We start from the raw sequence: 24,256 nt of genomic DNA on the forward strand, positions 1-24,256 counted from the left end.
ACCCACGACCTAACGAACATGAAGCATGACTGCTGCCGCACTGCTACTAGAATGCTCTCGTTAGGCTTAAAATATCTTTGTCTACTGAGAACCTAGCTATTATTGTAACAATGATCTTATGCCGAAGAATTGAGCTAATTTGAAGTTACAAATCGAAAGTAAGGTAGATCTTTGAGGGTTAAAAAATAATTTAAAAATGGTAGTTTACTCCTTCATACGCGACTTTCAGGACATTAGGGAAGGCATTTGAGGCTTAACGTACTTCTTTATTTTGACGCGGATTTATTTTTGGGTATGGTTAATAAATGGTTAAATAAATAAAATAAATAATTAATATTAATGTATAAAGTACTCAATCTTTGACAACTAGTCCATGATAGTCATTAAGTGGACATAATGTGCAATGTTTACCACTATGACGATCGTCGATCAGAGACACGAGATTGATTATATTCATTTATAGGGTCGTAAAGTTATAAACGCCGTGAATCGACCAATGCAACCCCAAATAAATTAAATTATCATAATAAAAGTTTATTTGTAAGGGTGTTTTTTAGGGTGTTTATGTATTTTATCTTCTTCAATTTAACCATTACTACAATTACATTTGTCTCCTTTTTTCTCACTTAACGAAAAATACTTCAGCTCTGGATTACTTTGACTCGATTATCTCAGATAATTTAGATTGCATGTATCTGTTTGTGGATTCAAACGAGAGCGCGAATTGTGTACTATTGTCCATTCGATAAAAGTTGCCACCCTCCTTGTTTACCAACATCTGTCACTATTTATGGGCTACGTATGTATCTCATATAAACTAATCTTTCATTTGCCACTATCTAATTTTTTTTTCTTTATTTATATTTTAGTTTTACTTGGAAAACTTTGATCTAAAAAATTATTATGTTAAATATCACATCCACTTTAATTTATTAAATCCGGAGTAGAATCCCGCATGGAAAAGCTATATATTGTTAAAAGTATATAAAAAAATATATGGTGAATATGTGATAAATATATAGCGGCAAAAATATCTATATTGAAAAATATATGTTTTTTACATATATTGGATTATATATTTATCATAATATATTTACTTGTATATAATGTTTTGTATTTTTCTATATATATTATCTCATATAATGCTCAATATATTCTTATCATATATGGATAGTATATATATAATTTATAAGTATAATATAATAAACTTGATATATATATCCATATATTTTGACTCATATAATTAGTGGCATATGGTCTCTATATAATTGATTATATATGAAAGAATTTATATGATTAAATATATGGTTCGCGGTATATTGGAATTATATTTTTCCAGTATATCAAAACTTATATTTTTCGCAATATATTGAAAATTTTATTTTTTAATATACTTTTTCAATTTCTACACAATTCCACAAAAAAAAGTCAAATTTATTATTTTTTCTCCTTCTTTTCATTGACCTTATATTTACTGGCAATAACCTAAGAAAAGTAAAAAAAGTGCCATATATTTTACAATATATTGGAAACCATATATTTTGCAATATATTGGAAAACATATATAAAAAATATAAAAAATACTATATATTAATTAATATACTACTTTCAATATAATATATCAATATAAAAAAGATATATTAAAATATATATGTAAAACATACATAAAGAGTCATATATTGATAAATATATTGATAATATATTCTAGCAATATATTTTTTTTCAATATATTATCATATATTAATACGGCAAAAATATAAATATTATTTTATATATTGTACAATATATCACATTATAATATTCATATATTCTATCATATATGTTTTCACATATAAAGTTTTTTCATGCGGGATTGGTCCAAACTTGGAATACTTTTTTATCTAAAAAATAAATCTGGAAATATCTAATAACCATAAATCATACAGTGAAAAGTAATTTAGACGTAACAGAATACATTAAAAATAATATTGTGTACCTGGGGAAAAAAAAAATAAATAAAAGATGCGTATGGCGATCATCTAAATCTAAATGATTGTCATAACTTTAGAGCTGAAGGGAGGGAGAAGAGATCAGAGGTGATGAAATAAATAGTGAGTAGAAAGGACTAACGATTGAGGGTAGACTACGGACAAATTATTTTGGCCATATGTGCCCCGCAGGGGGTAACCACCCTTGTCGTGACGATAAATAGCCCGCTAAATGCTACATACTAAATGCTAAGTGTCGAAATACTTAGCATTGAACACCCAAACTCGAGTGTGTTCAATGTATCCCTATTATGTCGATAAATATCGCAACTTTTTTCTGTCCTTATGCTCAATGTAGACCGAACAGTTTAAAGACAGCTTGTACTGCTCACGAGTCATAATATTTTTTCGCACGTGCCTATAATATTGTTGTGCCATATGTAGACCAACAATTTAAAAGTAAATAAAGATATTAAAAAAATATCAAATAATTCAATTATGTGACTGAAAAGTATTCTATTGCTTAATGGATTTTAATCAAATAGCGTTTATTATTTATTTTAAAAATATACTCTATCTGTTGTCATTTGTAAAATTGAATTTTTTTTTATCTCAATAATATTTTTGGTAAAAAAAATTATTTTTATTTTTACAAAATTTTTTAGCTGCCCCAAGTTCTTTCTACACGGAAAAAAAATTCTAGTTAAATTTACAATGCTAACATCGTAATTTGTCCTATTAATTATTGTATTGGTCGACTAGACTTTTCACATCGTAATTTTTACTATGTAGGGTTGAAATTTTTATTTAAGAAATAATACTTCAGACAAACAATACGAAGTCTTAGGCTCTTTAATATAAATTACGATGTAACATCGTAAAATTTGAAGAGAAATTTTAAATAAAAGATTAAAATAATAATCGTTCGGCAGTTGGATTCGAACCCGAGTCCTTTCGAGTGCGAAGTGTCCGACGCCTTGGACCACTCGGCCACTGAAGGGCCTACACTATATGTTGTTTTTAAGATCCATATAAACGACTTGCGGAGGACCCAGTTACTATTTAAAAAGTACGATGTAACATCGTACTTTTTATAGCTTCTATCGTATTATAACAGAGGCAGCACTGTAATATTTATTTTGTTAAAAAGTAAATAGAAATATTAAATGTACGAATAAATATAGTTTTTAAAGTGTAATTTTTATTTATTTTTTTTTACGATGTTAAATTGTAATTTTTGCAGTAATTTTTAATCCTAAAGTTCTTTGTAAAAATTACGATGTTAAATAGTAAAAAATATAACCCACAAAATAAATTTTGAAATAAAACATTTAAAAATTGACATTAATAAAAGTCTAGTCCGAGATTACGATGTTAACATCGTAAATTTTGGTAGAATTTTCTTTCCGTGTACAAATTTGGAATTTTTATTAGGGTTGGAGTGGAGGGGGAGGGGGCAAAGCGGGCTTGAATTTATATTACATATAGGCCCTTTTTCTTTAAGGGGCCCATTTTGCCCCACTGTACCCGATTTGTGGATTTAAAAAAAAAAAAAGATAACTTATTTTTTTCAAAATTTGTTAAATACCCTATCGTGTCTCAAGTATAGAGCTATCTTGAGTATATCAATACAGTCGATACTAAAGTCAAACAAAACATCAATTAGAACAAAAAGAAATGCAGAACTTAAAGAAAACCCACACGTCATAAATAAAATAATAGAAATAGATTGAATATCATTGAATAACGATAATCAGCTTGAAACGATCCCCTAAGTTAGCACGATAGGCTCAAAATAGTACCTGCAGGCTTAGCCGAAACCAAGCAAAGTGAATCACACGTCAGTTAATCCATACGTCCCAACTTGTCTGGCTGGCATGTGTACAAACATTGACAGCCGGTTCATACACGTACGTATGTAGGAATAACGGACTAATAAAGTAGAGCTTGTTAAGTCGGTTTAGTAGTTTTCCTCATCCTTTATAACTTTACCGTGTCACGGACCATTTTTAATGTCAACAATTCATAGCGTTTCACTTTGGCTCATTATTTATATAAATTGAAAATATATATTTTGTAATAATTTCTTCCATTTGTATTATGATATAAGATGAAATAAAAATATATATATATAGAAAATAAATAAATTAATTTTATTAATCGTTGGATGGAATAAAAATTGTAAGAGGGTTGGTGTATATCATGGATCGAATCGGTGGCTGATCACTCCTGTCCGTTTCAACCTAGACTCATTGGCAGAGCTAATTGGAAGGGCGGTACACCACGGACGTTTTTACCCTTGGTTACACTTCTTCCCCTATCTCATTGCTTTTTATCTCTCTCCAAATTCGAATCATATCTCCCCCCATTGCCCAAACAAATCCACTGGGATTTATGTCGTCGTATAATTACATTAGCATTGGCTGATTTTTATTGGATGATCTTGCTTTCAATACAAGTTTATTTGATAAAAAATTAATGTTCAATAAAATTTACAGAGACTAATTTTTTTTTGTTGATTAATGCAATGATTTTTTTACTGAAAGTATGAAATTATTTTAAAAGCCACAAAAAATTTAATGATTGATATAGAATATTAATACTAAAAATAATTGTGTTTTTTACAGGTTGTGCAGCTCAACATGCACTTTTGGGTAAAACAAGACGACCCAGAACGGCATTTACGTCACAGCAATTACTCGAACTGGAAAAACAATTTCGACAAAATAAATATCTAAGCAGACCTAAAAGATTTGAAGTTGCAACTTCGCTAATGTTAACTGAAACTCAGGTATTTTATTACTTATTTGTAATTAATTTTTTTGTTCCTCGATTTTTGATTGCACAGAAAAAAAGCTAATTTGAATCAAGAAGAATTTACTTGATCCAAGAACAATGAAAGTGTATTAAGAAAATGAATTTTTTTGATTCAAGAATACTGTTGTTCTTAAAATCGGTTTCTTGATTCGAGCGAAAAGTTCTTCGATTGATAAATTTAAATTCTTGACTCGAGTATCATTTTGTTTAATTAGAAAAAAAAACTTTCGTTCAAAATATCTCGAATTCTTGTTCCAACTGTATTGCTGACTTAGGCCAAAAGCGGTGAGGACTCAGTTCAAGAAAATCAGTCTCTTGGTTTTTAAATACCTTCATTTGATTGTTCAAACCATCGAGAATAAAGAGACCTCTATGTCGTTGTCATAATATTTATAGTTCAAATTTAAGCTCTAGTATCTCGAACGTACGTCAGCCTAGTCGCTAGGAGACAAGACTTCTAATCCAAAGGACGCGAGTTCGATCCCGTCTAACGTCAATATTTTTTAAAAGATCCATTCAAATGTCAAAATATTGAGTAACCGTTACGTCATTTTTTTAATTTAAAAAAGAAATTGAATCAAGTCGCTAGTATCTCAAACCAAGTGAATGAAATACTTGGGACGGGAATATGACGCTATTGGTCAAAGAATAAAACAATGCGTTCAAATCATTATATTTTTTGATTAGAGAATAAATTTTCTTCAACTGAGATTCTAATTTCGATGCAAGCATACAGTTTTTCGAATTAAGAAAACACAATGACGTAAATTAAGAATTGAATTTTGAAAAAAAAATTCGCGATTCAAGTTGAATTTTTTTTCTGTGAAAAAAAAAAATCGCCGAGTAAAAATGATTAATACTCACATAAATCATTCATTTATTATTTTATAAAAAAAAAATATTTTATTAAATATAAATTCATTTTAAAATTGAAACTCCGTAATCAGAGTGGAAGCGGATTAAAATAAAATTCACTCTCACTCTGAAATCATTCTGTTGATAAAAACTCTTTGCGCGAAGCATTTTTTTACCTCCGACAGTCCGAGCGACGGAGTAAATCAAGATATGAATTGATTTCAAATTCATTTTCGATTTTTCTACAATGCATCGTAATAATTGGATTTATCCATTAGAAATTTAAGTTTCATGGTAATAATAATTTATTTGTTAATATTAAAAAATTCTCTTAAAAAACTATTTTTTTTTTATGAATAATAAAAATGTTGATATAGATAAAAGCACTCAACAAGACTAATCCCATTGCATTTCATTTCATTCCTTTACTGAAAATCACCGGCATACTGCCAACTTAAACGTAACTCGAAAGCATTGCCCATTCCCTGACAGATGGCTCGGCAAACACGCGATTCTCGTGAAAGTCTGATTTATGGAGGGCTCAGACTCTGATTTGTTTCGATAATTTACCGATTCTGTCTCCGTGTTATAGCGATGCAAAAGCACAAATAGAGAAATAAAATAAAAAATAAAAAAACAAGTGTAGTGAAAAAAAAAGTATATAAATACTGATAAAAGTGAATAAATAATAAAAGAAAAAAAATAACGATTTAGAATGCTTAAATTGTTTGACGTAACAATTTACAATTTGTAAGCGACACAATTTTACGTATAAGAGTAACTCTTAGAGTTACAGGTTTCCCATTCGTGTTCGTATTCGTATTCGTATTCGTGTGAGCATGAAAATAGAAAAAAGAAAAAAAAAGATCTCAAAAGGAGGAAGGGTGGTATAATATGAGAGGAGTCGAGAACGTGGCACATGAGGGTAGAGACGACGTGGTGGAATGAGATTGGCTTGTTGGCTGAATCCTGCTGCTGCTGGCGTATGATATGTTGTCCGAGAGATTTACATGGTACTCTCGCGTAAAGTGAGGGCGAAAAATCGAGTTCCCTTACTTTATACATATATATTTATACAAAGATATTTTATGACTCTCTTTCCACTACTCATGTGGCTTACGGTGCGAATACAAATGTGAGACTGTCGAAATCTCGTTGTATCTTGTAAGCTATTTGTTTCACTGAAATTTAAACAAACACTTGAAATATTAAAAACAATCACATTAACTTAAAATTCGTGTGTGATAAAAAGAATAGTGTAGGGAATACTTCTTTTATATTAATTAAATAAATAATCGGTATTATTATGGTATAAAATTTTTGGATTTTCGAGTATATTCGGGATTTTTTTTCAAACATAAAAAAATCAAATTCAAGTACCACACTGTGAAAAATTCGCGGAGTGAATGCGGATTAAATCCGGAGTGAATGCGGAGTGAATGAATTTTTAATTATTCAATCCCCTCGGAGTGAATTTCACTCCGGAGGGGAGTTTTAAAAATTTTATTAATAAAATATAACTCCACTAAGTAAAATCGAAATAAAAATACGCGTATTACAGTACTGATCAACGGATACGCACACACACACGCACACACACCCGAACACACACACGCGCACACCCGAACACACATACGCACACACCTGAACACACGCACGCACACATTTGCTCACACCCAAACACACACACGAACACATTCGCACAAACGCACACACCCGATCAGACACACGCACACACCCGAAAACACACACGAACACATTCGCATAAACGCACACACCCGAACTTACACACGAACACATTCGCATAAACGCACACACCCGAACACACACACGCACACATTTGTACACTCACACGCGCACACACAAGCACTCGCACTCGCACACACACGCTGTTTAACAATTTAATATAAATTAATTTAAATGTTAAAACTCCGGATCGGAGTGAATTGGGAGTGAAATAAAATCCGCATCACTCCGAGATCACTCCACTAAAAAAAAACTCCCTATTCACTCCGCATGCGGAGTGATTTTTTTTTAAACTCCGGAACTCCGAGTGGCGGAGTGAATTCGGATTCAATTTCAATCCGGATTCACTCCGGATTTTTTACAGTGCAAGAAAAATGAAAAAAATTTATTTTTCTCATAAAATACACTACTCGATAGCATGTAAATCAAGTGCAGTTTCAACTAGCAACATAGTCAAAATTTAGTTATTGGCTAGATGTCCTTGTAGTTCCAAACTTTATGAGTAATTTTTACTCAAAAATTCTCTGCGTGTAGATTTTCTCTAGATTTTCTCGGAAATTAACGATTCCTGTTTTTCTATAAATTATTTTCAGATTTTCTCGGACAATAGCAAGCCCTGGTTTTTTATAAATTTTCTCTAGATTTTCTTTAAATGTGATGAGTCCTGTTCGACATGTTGAACTATTTTTTACATGGATGGCTTCGATAAATTGAAAATACCGTAGCCTTAGTTCTAAGAGCTCGAAATCTATAAATTTCTGAAATTTTGTGCTATAAAAATTAAATCTAACTGTTAATAATAATTATATTATCATATTATATAAAGAGCACTCGGCGGGGTACCGACATGGTCTGGGTTCGATTCCCAGTTCGGGCTATCTATATTTTTCTCAATTTATCTATAAATTGTCTTATAGAGAAGGCTTACATGTTTTAGGTTTCCACTACATTTAAATGGTTTAATAATAATTATAATAATAATAATAATAATAATAATAATAATAATAATAATAATAATAATAATAATAATAATAATAATAATAATAATAATAATAATGCCCACGGTGCATGTTGTGCGGCCAGCGGAGATTTTGATTACTCCGTGGCGCACCGTGGGCTAGATAGGTCAGCCCTCCATCTACTGACCTACTAAGCGCACAACAACCTTCGCATTGGGTTAACTCCCCAATGTGAAGTAAACTGAGTTCAAGATAATCCTGAACACAGAAGTGCTCCCCACAACCGGCCCTTCTCGGATGAGGGCTACCCACTAGCTGGGCGGAGCACCGAGATTCCGAATGATGACGACCCTGGCGAACAACGGACTGCATTTAGGTGGACGGAGGAATTACGAGTCGACCTCCTGATGTGCTATAATAACAGTGAACCGGAGCGGAGAGGTTACATGGCTAGGATGCATGCTCTCTGGAGCGATATGCACCCTAACCATAGCCATTTTTCACAACAACATCTGCGTGATTATGCCTCTCATCTCCGGCGAACACGACGATCACTGTTAAATAACAGACGAGTATCTCACCGTCTGTCTTTTCCAGCACAGCTACATCAGGAGAGACGCCGTTCTTCCGAAGACGCCGACAATGATTTTGAAAGACGACAAGTATGTATCTCTAAAAAGATACACTACCCAAAACATCTACTTGACACGGAAAACCACGAGCTATCAACTCGGATTCAGGAGGATTCTACTCTACTCACCATCAATCAAGCTGTCTATGATGCTGCTTCCTCACTCTTACCTCCGGCAAGAAATAATACTTCTTCTCCTGAGGCTAAGATGAGAGGCCGCATTGGGCAGCTTTCACTGAAGATTGATGATCTCCGGAAACATGTCTCCCGCATTCAGTGTGTGATTGAGTTCGTAAATGCTCGTAAAGCGTTTACGCCTAAAGTCCGCCGTATTGCGGCGGGACTACGATATCAACATCACACACTGAATAAGGAGAATCTTCTTAACATCAAAGAAGGTTCCCTGAACAGGTTGCGGGCTCTGGTGACTGCTAAAAAGTCACTAGAGAAAAAGCTGAAGCGGCTTACCGATAACTCTTTGTTTCGGTTGAGTCCTTCACGCTTTCTGACACCTAAGACATCTGTTTCTGGCGATCCCCCATCTATCGAGCGAGTAGAAGCTTTTTGGTCCGAGTTGTATGGTGATCAACCGCACGTGAATCGTGACACTCCAGCTCTCAACGACTTCGAGGCATTTTGTCGCCACCACCGAAACGACAATGCTGGTGAAGAGAGCCCTGAAGTCAGCGTGGAAGAGGTTCGTTTGGCTCTGAATAATGGTAAGAACTGGGCTGCTCCGGGTCCGGATGGCATTAACTTGTTTTGGTGGAAGAAACTTACTTCTACCCACAGCCATCTGGCCCGGATATTTACAGCGTTTATCAGAGGCAACGAACCTATCCCGTGCTGGCTTGTAGAAGGGCGAACCGTGCTCATCCCTAAAAAAGGTGACTTGTCCGACCCGAAGAACTACAGGCCTATCACCTGTTTGAATGCAGTTTATAAGATTTTCACAAAAATCTTGAATAATCGCATTCTACAGGAGATAGATCCTGTATGGCAGCAGATATACGAACAACGTGGCAGTAAAAGAGGCTTGTCAGGTTGCAAAGAGAATCTGTTAGTAGATCGTTGTGTCATTCAAGACGCAGTCTACTATCAGCGCAACCTGTCAATGGCCTGGATTGACTACCGTAAGGCATTCGACTCAACATCTCACGAGCTCATTCTCTTTTTGCTCAAATGCCTTGGGGTCAATCGCGATACAGTGGGATGCATACAGCGTACGATGCAACTTTGGCGAACACGGTTCCACATATCATGTGGCAACGACAAACGTGTGACCGAAGTTGTACAGTACAAGCGAGGTGTCTTCCAGGGAGATTCCCTAAGCCCTCTGCTGTTTTGCATCTCACTGCTGCCGATATCTGTTGCGCTACGCCGTACCCGTGGATACTCAGTGGGCCCACCAACTGATCGGAAATATTCGATCACCCACTTACTCTACATGGATGATCTGAAGGTATATGCTCCTGATGAGGAACACCTTCAGACAGCCTTAAACATTGTAGGGGAATATACACGGGATGTCGGCATGGCTTTTGGGTTGGACAAGTGCGCGGTCGTTAATCTGGTGAGGGGTAAGTGCTCTGATTTGCGCGAAGATATCGAGTTAGTAGATGGGAGCGTCATTGACCATCTTGACGCCGGAGAGTCGTACAAATATCTAGGGATTGACGGGAGTCCTATGCAGGATGTCTCGAAAATCAAAACGACTCTCTGCAGCGAGTATGGGCGGAGACTCCGGAAAATCTGGTCATCAGAACTTTCCGGGAAAAACAAAGTCTCTGCAACTAACATGCTTGCTGTCCCAGTACTACTCTACTCTTTCGGTGTCCTTAAATGGACCCGAAAAGAGCTTAGAGATCTCGATATCAAGACACGCAAAGTCATGAATATCAATCGGAGCATGCACCCTAAATCCTCAGTCACCAGATTATACCTTTCCCGGCACATCGGAGGGAGAGGTCTACAGAGCTTGGAGTGTCTACACGATCGTTTAGTTTTGGGTCTAACATACGAAGTTGTCAATTTCACAGCAGACGAGAACGACTTCCTTATGCAGATTGTTCATAGTCATGAGAATCTGCAGAAGGGAGCGTTCTTATATAAGGCAGCAAAGTACGCGGCAAAATCCCTCGGTCTCGGAAGAGTAAACCCTCTTATTGAACTCTCTAAGGAGGAATTTAAGAGTGTCGTCAGGAATGCTGAGCAGCAAAAACTGCTCAGTACACACATGGACAAGTCCATGCACAGCGTGTTCTTTAAACACGTGCGTGAACATGGCTTGTCCACCCAGCTGACGTTTTCCTTCCTTAAGTCAGCTGGCCTGATGTCCGAGACCGAAGGATATATTTTTGCCTGCCAAGATGGTGTAATCAATACCCTCGAATACCGTGCGAAAGTACTCCAGATGCAGCTACCCGACACATCGTGTAGGGTGTGTAAGCAACATCCTGAGACGCTTATGCATCTCTTATCAGCATGTCCTGTGCTGGCAAGAAGTGCATACATTCAGCGTCATAATGCTGCTCTGCGAGTACTTTACTACCACCTCAGACATACGCACGGTATCGATAAAACACCAGTGCTGCCTTATCTGCCAGGAGATATTCCGCAAGTTGTTGAGAATGACCGTTGCCGCATTTATTGGAACGTGCCATTCGCAACAACGCGGAAAATCGACCATAATAAACCTGATATTGTGCTCTTCGATAAAACCGCTCGTGACATTTATGTCATTGAGTTTTCAGCTCCTGCTGAGTATAACATTACGGTTAAAGAAGAGCACAAACACGAGATATATCAGGATCTCCTGTTCGAAATTGGCAAACTTTACCCAGGTTACCGTGTCAAACTTGTCGTCCTCATTGTTGGCGTCCTAGGAGGGATGAAACAGTCGTTTGTGTCTGCACTAGCTAGAATACCAACTTGTTCAGCGCAAGTTGAGTTTCTGGCATCGCGGATGCAAAAGGCTGTTATTCTCGGGTCCCTCCGTCTCCTAAGGCAACGAAACTTGGCCTGCTGCGCATGCTGATCATCTTGTTGATGATGCATCGCAGCAGTTACGATTTGGCGCTCAGCTGAGGCCCTCGGTAGAGTCGGACTACCGGGGATAACCCCCTGAGCATTTAACTAAAAAGAAATAATAATAATAATAATAATAATAATAATAATAATAATTTATAATAATAAATCAAATTTAATTAAATAAACCCATTTATCTCATCTCTGCACATATACTTTTGAACAATTTTCTGTGTCTCTTGTAAAATAATCTAAATGTAGGTTACGTCCTTTTAGAAGTCAAGTAGTAATTTATAGCTAATGAAGTAAATTAATTAAAAATTATTTGCGAGTTAAGAAAATTCTGAGCAATATTAGTTTTTTTTTATCAGTGTAATTCAAATACCATTAATACTACTTTCAGCTAAACGATATTCAAATGATTATAAGGGATTAAAAGAAATACTAATGTATATCGATTAACTTTTTGTAGGCGTTATGTTTAAAGTCTTCGTAGTTTCCGTCTGGCTAATTACACAAATCGAACGCGATTGTTTCTCATTTACGTTATATATTAGAGAAGGTCAAACAAAACGTGACGTTGGAAAAGATGCACTATTTGAATCTGATATAGGGGAGGGTGGGGCAGAGCGGCCCCCCTAAGCCAATTATTATTTTTTGTGGCTTTCAACCATAAGATCACTTTACTTTTGTCCTATTTCGAACAAATTTATGGACATTTTGCCAAAATTCTGAAAAATTTTTTTTTTTTTGTGGGGCAGCGCGGCCCCTCTTCAAAAAGTGATAAAAAAAATTTTTTTAGAGAAAGAAATACATTAAGAATGTATTTCTTTCTCTTGACAACTATTTTTGGTCTTATATTACTCGAAAAAAATTTTTTAAAGCGTAAAAAATCGTTCACTCTCGATTACCTTAATTACTAATTGTTATTTAATAAAAAAAAAAATCAATTCTATAATTTTACTTTATTTCAAAAATTTATCAACTAAAAAAAAAAATTTAATTTTTATAAATTTTTAGTGACCAAATTTGCCTCTTACATATAGAAACGGCCGAAAAATATGAAAAAATAATTTTTTCGGAAGTTTCGGCTGGTCCATTTTGCCCCAGGTGTTATGCGTAGGGCTAGAAATGTGGAATTATAATAATTTTTTTTCAATTTGACAATAATAATATGAAAAAATCACTTTTTCAAAATTTTGGGCTTGTCCATTTTGCCCCAAATGTCATGCGTAGGGGTAAAAATGCGCAAACATATCGGATTTATAGTAATTAGTCGAAAAAAAAAAAATTTTTTTTTGATCAAAATTTCAGGGGGGCCGCTCTGCCCCACCCTCCCCTACGTTAAATTTTTTACTTTTCACTAAATAAAGTAAAACAAATTTTCAATTGTCTCGAATTTTTCTCTTCATGTTCAGGCCAAATTGGGTATTCTCAAAAAAATTTGGATATGCTGCAAATCAATTATATTCTTTATTTGTATTAATATTTATATAATGAAAAGTATAATTTTTTGTCAATAAAATACGGAAATACTGAAGACATTTCTTATGACACAATGAAAATTTTAGTTATTTAAATAAAATTTTATGTCTTGCAGGTAAAAATTTGGTTTCAAAATCGACGAATGAAATGGAAACGAAGCAAAAAAGCACAACAAGAAGCACGTACTGTAAAATCCGATGATTCAGGGACATCGTCAACAGCACCAGTAGCAACAACAACAACGACAACAACAACAACAACTGGGAGTGCCGGACGAACAAATTCGTTAACGGAACGTGAATCTGCAGGTAGCAGTAATATTAATAGTGAAGTTGGTGCTACCTCGAGTGCCAGTTCAACTGCTTCAAATTCAGCAGCAGTTAATCCTGCCATCGGATCACAGTCTGATGAAACTCGTGGTAATTCACACGACAATCATCCAAGACTTCTTAGCGAGCTCCGTGAACCTCTTTACAGGCCTTACGTTGTTTGAATCTTTTGATTTGTTTTATAAAATTCGTAATTATAATTTTACCTGTAAATATACTTAGTTCGTAGTTTGTCTGTCACTAGACGAATTTATAATTTTAAATAATTAAGTTAGTATCTGTATTATTTGTCACAAATAAATCATTTTTCAATGATAAATTATTCATTATTTAAAGTAATCATCAATTATTTTAAAAATACTATTACATATTTATAAACTATAGAGTAAAAAATATCTTCATTACAAACATAAAATTTTTCATTTCTCAGATCATTCACACAAATTTTTTTTCAATCCATCGCTTTAATTTTGATCAATTTGTCTCTACTGAAAACAACATAATGAGAACTTTTGCTTTACGTACAAACAACCAATTGAAATTAGTTCGATACCTTATTTTATCGAGTGTCCAAATAATTACTTATTATAAATATATATTATTATACATACATACTTATACGTATTTTGCTTATGTATTATAAAAATATTTAAAATAAAAATTGTAAATAATAATTGTGTAATGTAAGATAGAAACAAATATGAAAATTGTGATTATTATAAAAAAAAATCTAATATATTGCGACAAGTTCCTATAATAAATTATCAATATAAAAATATTAAAAAAAAAATAAAGTACTAATTTATTGACGCATCCCTTACGGAAAAAAACTAATGAATACTATTGAAAATTTATTAGTGTTAAGTAATTTTTTATGATCATTAGTATTTCGAGTACACGGAAAGAAACTTACGGTAACAATTATAATATATTATGGGAATTATTCCCACATGGAGAGAAAATTATTGTTAGAGTGAGTATACGTATCGCTATTCTAGCTATACACTGTATTCTCAACTTACTTACAAATAAGCCGTATAGCCAATTCAGCTATATAGAATTTCCTCACAGTCGATCGTCAAAATGACGATCCGTATCCTTATTTTAGGCATTTTATGAATCTCTGACATGACTATTGTGCAAACTCTGTATTTAGGGAACCGGCAACCGAGAACGACGCAACATATCGCCAATTTAGCTGTACGGATCCTCACGCTGGCAAAACATTCCGACTAGAAATTTGAGTTAGGCAGTGATCAGGCCCAAATAAGGCATGCCGAATTTCAGACTTGCGCCAAATAAGGCAACCAAACTAAGTCGAGATCCCGAAAGGAACGCAGTTGCGAGGCCCTGCCTAGTTTGGTTTCCTTCTTAGGCAGTGTAATCGAACCAGTTCGGGCTATCTATGTTTTTCTCAATTTATCTATAAATTGTCTTATTGAGAAGGATAATTGTAGGTTTAGGTTTCACTATATTTAAAAATTGGTATTGGAATGTATTTATACGGTAATAAAATAACAGCCAAATTTGATGTACCTAGTTTTGGTGAGCATTTGGTCATCCTTATTGCATTTTAGTCAGAAATTTCAAGGATACATTGAACTTACGCCCAACCGAAAACTCCTAATAACAACCAAGTTTGAAAAAGTGTTGGTATATCGAGTTTCGACTTTCCTTACAAGGACCGGACAAGGTTCAAATTAGGCTTGTCGTATTTCGGAAAGCCTCATTCGTCCCGAATCGGTATTTGGGCATGCCGCACTGGAATTCCAGTCAGGATATATATAGTATAGTTACCATTGCTACCTACCAGTCAGGAATTCCAATGTTAGGCCTGAGTGCGGCCTTGCCACAGACGTTCCTAGTTTTGTCTGACTTTGGCATACCAAACTTCGGCAAACTTCAGATTATCATTGTTACCTACCAGTCAGGAATTTCAATAGTATGCCGTCCTTCGGCAATGCCACCGAGTTCCGTGATCGAAATCGAATCTGGAATTTTTTCGGCATGCCAATGTTCGTTTTGCCTGATGAAGATCTGATAAGATACGAATTAAGCTTGCCTTAATTAGGCAAGCTCAGATCGGGCCGAAGTGATTTTTCCACAGATACTTATATCAATGAAACTACATATGTTTACAAAAGCTATTTGTCGTATTTTTAGATTAAATAAATGAATACTCATCCTAACCTAAATGCATATTTTTAATTTAACGATACTATAGATTATTAAATTAAAACATGAGTATTCTTAAATAAGGTATAAGAATCGTTATTCTCACGATTCGTCATTTGAAGATACATTGGATAGTCATTCTGACAATATTTTCCTCTCCGTGCATACTGTAGGATAACAGGTTTTTTTTTTTAATTGATTATAAGAATGGCGCCAATACAAATTATGGTAACCATTCTCATCTATATACACGGAAAAAAATAATCGGTAGCTGCCACCGATGATTTTTTTCCGTGTAGTTTTCGTTTCTATACGATATGAGAATAGTTACTATGCCATTATAAAAATAGTTCTCATACTATTATGGTAACCGTTGCCATACTATGATGATATTCGTTATTATATATTATGATATTGGATAACATATATTATGGTAATGATTATCATAAACCATTACCGTATATTGCTATAATTACCATTACCGTATATGGCAATAATTACCATTATATATAGTAATGCTTACTATCATTGTATGGGAACGATTACTATAGTAATATAGGAACAATTACCATAATATTATGGAAACGATTACCATGATGTATAGGGCTTATTCCTACACGTACCTAATAACCGTTACAGTGCGAATATAGGATCTATTTCTATATAATTATGGGAACTATATCCATAAGTATGGTAATCATTACCATAATTCAGTTACGGTACGATATGGAAACTACCATAATAATTATAGGAATCGTTTCTATAGTTGTGGAAACTTTTCCAGAAATTATGGGCGTATATTCCATTTTTCCCAGTAATTATTACCATAACGTTATAGGTTGATATTTCATAAACGTACTATAGGAACGGTTACCATATTTGTCTTACCATGAAATCTTATTAGTAAGTTTACAGCACTAATGAAAGTGATATTAGTATCGACCATCTTCTGAATAAAGAATAAATTAATCGACGATTAAGATTATAATCATTTGCATTGTTAAGATAATTAAGATTTCTATAATAAGCAGGCAGATAGATGATTAAAATAATCCTATTGAGACCGTGGTGTTGACAGAGTGGTACGGACATAAACTGATATGCTGAAGGATCCAGGTTCGAGTCCCAGCAATGGCGGATACTTTTTCATCGTAAAAAAAATTTATAAACATCAATTATTCAGTACAAAAAGTAATCTAGGTATATATTATTGGATACAAATTCATTTTTTGTTGGGTTAAGCCATCGATACTATGGGATAAGTGTATTACGCTTATGACACTAAAAGTACAGAGAACACGATCAAGGAACACTAATTAGGCGTAATTTGGCGAAAGCATAGGAGTTAAATTTGACACCAAGATACTCCATGAATTTAAACCGTTTTTGTTTTTTCTTTTCTTTGAAAGTGTAGTATTATTTCTAATAGATCGTGAATCCTAAAAAAGATGAAAAAGTAGAATGCGATGAATTTGTCGTCTACGAACAAACGTAGAAATGTCGAATGCACCAACTACTTGCTAAAACAGTGCACATCAGTATTTATGATATGCTAATCCCCAGTTACGAATTCCGTAACGTGGGTACTGGATCACGATTCGCGGATCGTTGTGCCACGAACGGAATTCACTCGCTTGGAAATATCTACTAGTATCTCAGGCAACATCACAATCTATGTGTATATATAACGTAAATGTCGTCAACATTCTCATCATTTTACCAAATTTCCATTTGCTTTAGAATCGACTTGATAATACCTCGGTGAATGTAAATTAAACAGAGAATTATATACATATACAGTACATACATTATATGTAGGTACATATACATTTAGAGGAAAGATTCGTGTGTGGAATGCAGTTTACTGTAAAAAATTCAATTATCTTTGTATGTTGAAATCACAAGGGTATTGCTGTTGGAACTCATCTGGAAGAATGGTGATTATGTTAATTTAACGAAATACCACCAAAGGACTATTTCAAAACTACTATTCCCTACGAACGTTGATTTTACTTTATGGTTATACTTTACGTTGTTTTATTATTTCATTTTCAATTCAAACTTTTTAGTATTATATTACTTTATATTCATTTCTGCCATTAAAAGATTTATTTTATTTTATGACACCACAGTAATGTGATCCGAAATTAAGAAAATAATTTTTCGTTTGTTTTCAAAATTCAAAAAGAATTTTTACGAGTTAGTAACAAGTTAAAATCAATCAGAAATATAAGATATATTAATGTAATTATTTAAATACTCGACTTTTGAACATTACCTTCAATTTTGGAGTCAGGGATTTATAAAAATATCAATCGATTGTTTTTTTTTTTTTTTTCGTTCCAATAATTTTTTTTTATCCATAAGTCGATTAATTGTCAATATATGAAATTTCATGTCAAGTCTTAAAACAACTTGGCCAGCGATTCTTTTTGAGAAAATGAAGATATTTCAAGAAGAACGTAAGCGTTCTAGTAGCAGTACGGCAGCGGTCATGCTCCATGTTCGTTAGGTCGTGGGTTCAAATCCCGACGCCAGCAGATTATTTTCCAGCGATATTTTTTAAATTATTCGGCAGTTTCTACTTTCCAGAGTATCACTGGTATCTATTGTTCACATGATACAATTAACTATCGATAATAGACTAATAAGTCAAAGATTCTAACTATTCGATTCGAATTTCGAATCGATTAATAATATATGATTCAAACACTATTCGCAGACCCTTCATTATTATTATTAACATTTTAGATGATATACTTTTTTAATTTTACAAAAAATATTTAATGCTGAATAATTATTTGTGACACGTTTAAATTTAAAATTTATTTTTTATCATGGCGGCCATTTTTGATTAATGGCCCCTTTTCTGTTCTCTTTCGTACACGATCTGATAAGAATCTTTCTCATTATAAAAATGTAGGCTCTGGAATTTAATTTTGTCATTCTAAAGTATAGATCATCACAATCTTAAATGATGACTTCAACCTGTTTGACCTCATGTAACATTTGGAGGCTTAAATAACTTTTTTGATTTTGATTTGGGTTTCAATTATCATCGCGGATTTCTTATAAATTTTTAGGGTTCTATAAAAGTTCCTATTGGAGTTCCAGAATGTGTTGAAAGTAGAATAGCACCTCCAGAATTCCTCAATAATTTTTTTTTTAAACGAGCTGTTTTGTAAAATTACAACTAGTATTTAATTTACAAAGAAAAGGTATAATTACCACTTATTTAGTAGCTTTATCATGACATCATGCAATATTACTTCAAATATACTCTGTTATTAAATTTATACTTAAGCTTTGTAGTTTTACTATACTTTGTTTCGTAATAATATCCTGATTTTACAAAAATTTCCAACAGTGTATTGACTACTCACTAGGGTGATCCAAAAAATTACAATTTTTTTTTTTCTCGGAAACAGGTTCAAAAGTTTCATTCAGATAAAAAAAGACGCCTGTGAAAATTAGAGCTCTTAATATTAACATTAAGAGGTTCCTCATTGCACTTTTATATTTTCCATAAGAATAACATGGAAAAAATTTCTTTTACGTCTTCTGATTTTTATAAATAGCAGGTATCCATCTGATAGCCAGCTGGGTCCTGACCACCATAACTGATGGTTGATGAGCTGAGATGCGGCTGGATACACAGTCACTGAGAAAGTTTAATTTAAATAAATTTATTCGACCAATTCACATGATCCGGCTCGAAGGACCAAAAAATGTTTAAACAATCAGTAATTGGCAGGCATTTTTTTTGTAGGGAATTGAGTGCTCTACAAAATAAGATTCTTATCATTTTTCAGGAATTTATTTGTTCAAAAGTTATACTACTCACATAGAAAATATATTTTTAATTGCTTTATATTGTTTCTCCATGAAAAATTATGCTTTAGTTGTAGTAATTATTCAAAAAATGATATCCATATAAAGTCGAAAATTTCAATGACAATCATCCTTAAAAATAAAATAATAAAATTTCATCAAGCTTACAAATAGGGGGGGGGGGGAGGTGCTCTTTAAAAAAGGGCTTCGATTTAGGCCCTCCTGCCCTATATCTAATCTTAAATAGTAGATTTTAATTATTTCCTACTTAATGTTATCCAATAAATTAATAAAACTGTCATTGTATAATTTTCAGTCTCGTAGTTCTTCCATTAAAATTAATTTGAAAATTTCGAATATGTCATGTATATTTAAATACACGAAAACAGTATCTATAAATCATCCATCGTTATTGTTGACAACTTTTTCATATTCAAAATCCCAATTGTAATTTGTTCGCATTATAATTTCAGGTCGTTGAAGCGTGTGACGAACAACCAATCGTTCAATTTCACCAGCCTCCCAAATCACATTTTACACTACTAACATCACTTTACTCTTTATATACACATACATACACGTTTTTAAAAATAAAAGCCATACTATTCACGTAATTTGACAAATTGCCCGTCGAATAAAATACATTGGCTATAAAAAAAAAAAAAAAAAAAAATAATAAATACCCGGAGGATATATGGGTTTGGAGCTATTGTGAATTTTTCGTAATTGGCCGTGCACTCAATAGAAAAATTAAGCGTTCAACCAATCATTTATCTGTGTGCGTTCCACATTCGCTATACCAACCAATGAGTTTATTACTTGGCTAAATTACCCTTTCTCATACCACTAAATTAACAAATCAATAGCCAACAAAATAATAAATATTAAATAAATAAAATATCTAAAACAACTTTAATCAATAATTTAAATGTGTCAGGATTTATTCCAATCGAATCTACACGGAAAGAAAATTATGGCAGCGGTTCCCATAATTTTGTGAAATTTTTTCCTATACCATCATAGGAATTACGACCATAAATTATGGGAGCGGTTCCTATAATTATAGGAATGATTCCCATAATTATAGGAATAGTTCCTATAATTATGGGAATGATACCCATAACACTATAGGAATGGTTCCTATAATTATAGGAATGGTTCCTATAATTTATAGGAATACTTTCTATAATATTATGGGAATCATTCCTATAATTTATTGGAATGGTTCCTATAATTTATAGGAACCATTCCCATAAATTATAGGAACCACTCCCATAATATTATGGGAATGGTTCCTATAATAGTATGGGAACTATTCCCATAATATTATGGGAACTATTCCCATAATATTATGGGAATGATTCCCATAATGCAATTGGAATGGTTCGTATACCATTATGGGAATCATTCCCATAATATTATGGGAATAGTTCCCATACTATTATAGGAACCATTCCTATAATAATATGGGAATGGTTCCCATATTATCATGAAAAAATTAATTTAAAGAAGTGTGGTAATCACTTCTACAATACACAGAAATATTATTAAACATAAAAACAAAAATTCAAACATTGAAAAAAAAAATCGTATTTGGCAAAAAAACATTAAAATTTTTAATAAGAATTTTTTGTCAGCACAAAACATTCAAGAAAATTTAAATTTTGGGAAATTTCTACACTATTATGCAAAAAAAAATTTTATGATATTATAGGGATGGTTCCCATAACATTATGGGAATAGTTCCCATAATATTATAGGAATAGTTTCTATACCAATATGGGAACCATTCCCATAATAGTATGGGAATGATTCCCATACCATTATGGGAATGGTTCCTATAATGATATGGGAATGGTTCCCATAATAATATGGGAATGGTTCCCATAATAATATGGGAATGGTTCCCATAATGATATGGGAATGGTTCCCATAATGATATGGGAATGGTTCCCATAATGATATGGGAATGGTTCCCATAATGATATGGGAATGGTTCCAATAATGATATGGGAATGGTTCCCATAATGATATGGGAATGGTTCCCATAATGATATGGGAATGGTTCCCATAATGATATGGGAATGGTTCCCATAATGATATGGGAATGGTTCCCATAATGATATGGGAATGGTTCCCATAATGATATGGGAATGGTTCCCATAATGATATGGGAATGGTTCCCATAATGATATGGGAATGGTTCCCATAATGATATGGGAATGGTTCCAATAATGATATGGGAATGGTTCCCATAATGATATGGGAATGGTTCCCATAATGATATGGGAATGGTTCCAATAATGATATGGGAATGGTTCCCATAATAATATGGGAATGGTTCCCATAATATTACGGGAACTATTTCCATAATGTTATGGGAACTATTCTCATACTATTATGGGGATGGTTCCCATAATATATGGGAACCATTCCTATTGTAGTATAGGTACTATTCCCATACCATTATGGGAACCATTCCCATAATGCATAGGAAAACTTCCCATAATTTTCTTTCCGTGTATCACTTTATGTCGAATGCTAAAACATCCGCATCAAATAACGAACGAGGTCCGATTCACGAGACGTTATAGCCCAGTTAAAGGAATCTATACAACAAATGATGAAAAAAGGAAGTATATATATAGATAGATAGATAAATTGTTGAGACTAAAACGATGACAACGAAGACTCTTCCGCACCAACGACTTGAGAGGTGGAGTACTCATGTTTATATGCATTGTATTGCTAAAACCCTTTTAACCGAATTACATTTAGTGATTCCAGCAGCCACTGGGAGAGCTCACAAAAGTGCGTGTTTGTGTGCGTTTTCCACCAGTCGTTGTCGTTGTCGTAGTCAGTCGTTTAACTCGTCGGCGCCATCGTATCTTGGGGCGTTGGTGTGATAGAAGTCAAATGGTGGTGGTCGAGAAACTAGGTAACACGCGCGACGAGAAGAGAGAAAGATACTACTATCTTTCTCCATATATTTTTCTGTCTTTGTCTGAATTACAGTACAAGTATAGACTTGATGGAATGAGAACAGCATCCCTGAATCCTGATTCCCTCGGTAAACAAGTGCTTGGGTGATTCACTGCTTGTTCACTTCTATATCGGGCGTCGTTTGTTTCTCTACAAGCACGTCGCCATCGCGTCGTCTTTCCTATTTTCCCATGATTCTCAATATACTTTCAAAAAGAACACCTTAACACACAATACTTCTAACAATTTAGCTTTTTATATTTTATTAATCTTCTTGATGGATGTATATTAGGGTGGCCCAAAAAAACCGACTATTTTTTTTTTCGAGTCTCTAATGAAAATTTGTTGGTTTAAGATGTTTTAAGAAGCCTCTCCAAAAATCTGCTCGATAAAAAATTTTCAAGAGGTCGCTCACGAATTTTGAAAATATCAAAAATGATCGAAATTCGGATTTTTTTGTTCTAAATTTCTTCTTTCTCGTGGCAGCTATAGTTTATATTTATGAAATCATGACTACCCTGAAAATTTCAGCTCAAAATTAAAATATTTAAACGTCGCTCAAGAATTTTGAATGTTTCCGAGTACTGTCTCTTGGACGTTTTCGAGCGACCCCTGAATATTAATAATAAACCTTCTCAATTTTTTTACCATCAATTTGTATCATGATGAATAAAAATACAACCCGAGAAATATAAATAATAAGTTATTTATATACTTTTTTATTTTTTAATTCAATTTTTAGGTTTTTTTGCTTATTCAAAACTTACCCAATTTTATTGTTTAAGACTGTCCTGTATATTTTCGGTTATGCAAAAGTTATATTTAAGTGAATTGACAGTAATTGAGTTATAAAAAAATACAAAAACTAATTCAAAGTATTAGTTACATATTATCAGTTAATATTCAAAATTCTTGAGCGCCGTTTAAATATTTAAATATTGGGCTGAAATTTTCAGCATAGTCATAATTTTACAGATATAAAATATTGCTGCCACGAGGAAGAAAAAATTCAGAAACAAAAAATCCGAATTCCAATCATTTTTGATATTTTCAAAATTCGTGAGCGACCTCTTGAAAATTTTTTATCGAGCTGATTTTTGGAGAGGCTTCTTAAAACATCTTAAACCAACAAATTTTCATTAGAGACTCGAAAAAAAAAATAGTCGATTTTTTTGGGCCACCCTAATATATATACATTTTTGTTCCTTCTTTAATATTTTTTACCCCTAAAATTTCCTGTAAATTACTTAGACACTGTAACAGAGGATAAAATAAAAATAAACTACAGAGTAACGATTGTGGAAGTTTTTATGCATGGAAAGGGTATGAAAAATGTGACCGCAAATAATATCGCAAACGATCCTTTTCTGAGTTGGCTCACGATAAAATGGCAAAGAATAAAGAGAAAGGGAACGAAAGGTTGTAAAAGGAATGGGAACTTGGGAGAAACTA

The 24,256-nt window shown here is 33.4% G+C and overlaps 1 protein-coding gene across 1 annotated transcript in view; it reads left to right on the top strand.

The window, feature by feature from the left end:
• LOC130669985 (uncharacterized) overlaps positions 1 to 14,565 on the top strand; it is a 36,648-nt gene extending 22,083 nt beyond the window's left edge. Inside the window, exons 2-3 of the mRNA XM_057473153.1 lie at positions 4,595 to 4,758; positions 13,603 to 14,565. Coding sequence (XP_057329136.1) covers positions 4,595 to 4,758; positions 13,603 to 13,980 — 542 coding nt within the window. The 3' untranslated portion in view covers positions 13,981 to 14,565. The remainder of the gene's footprint in view (positions 1 to 4,594; positions 4,759 to 13,602) is intronic.
• The last annotated feature ends 9,691 nt before the right edge of the window (positions 14,566 to 24,256 follow it).

This window comes from Microplitis mediator, chromosome 6, assembly GCF_029852145.1.
Source record: "Microplitis mediator isolate UGA2020A chromosome 6, iyMicMedi2.1, whole genome shotgun sequence".
Taxonomy (NCBI): Eukaryota; Metazoa; Arthropoda; class Insecta; order Hymenoptera; family Braconidae; genus Microplitis; species Microplitis mediator.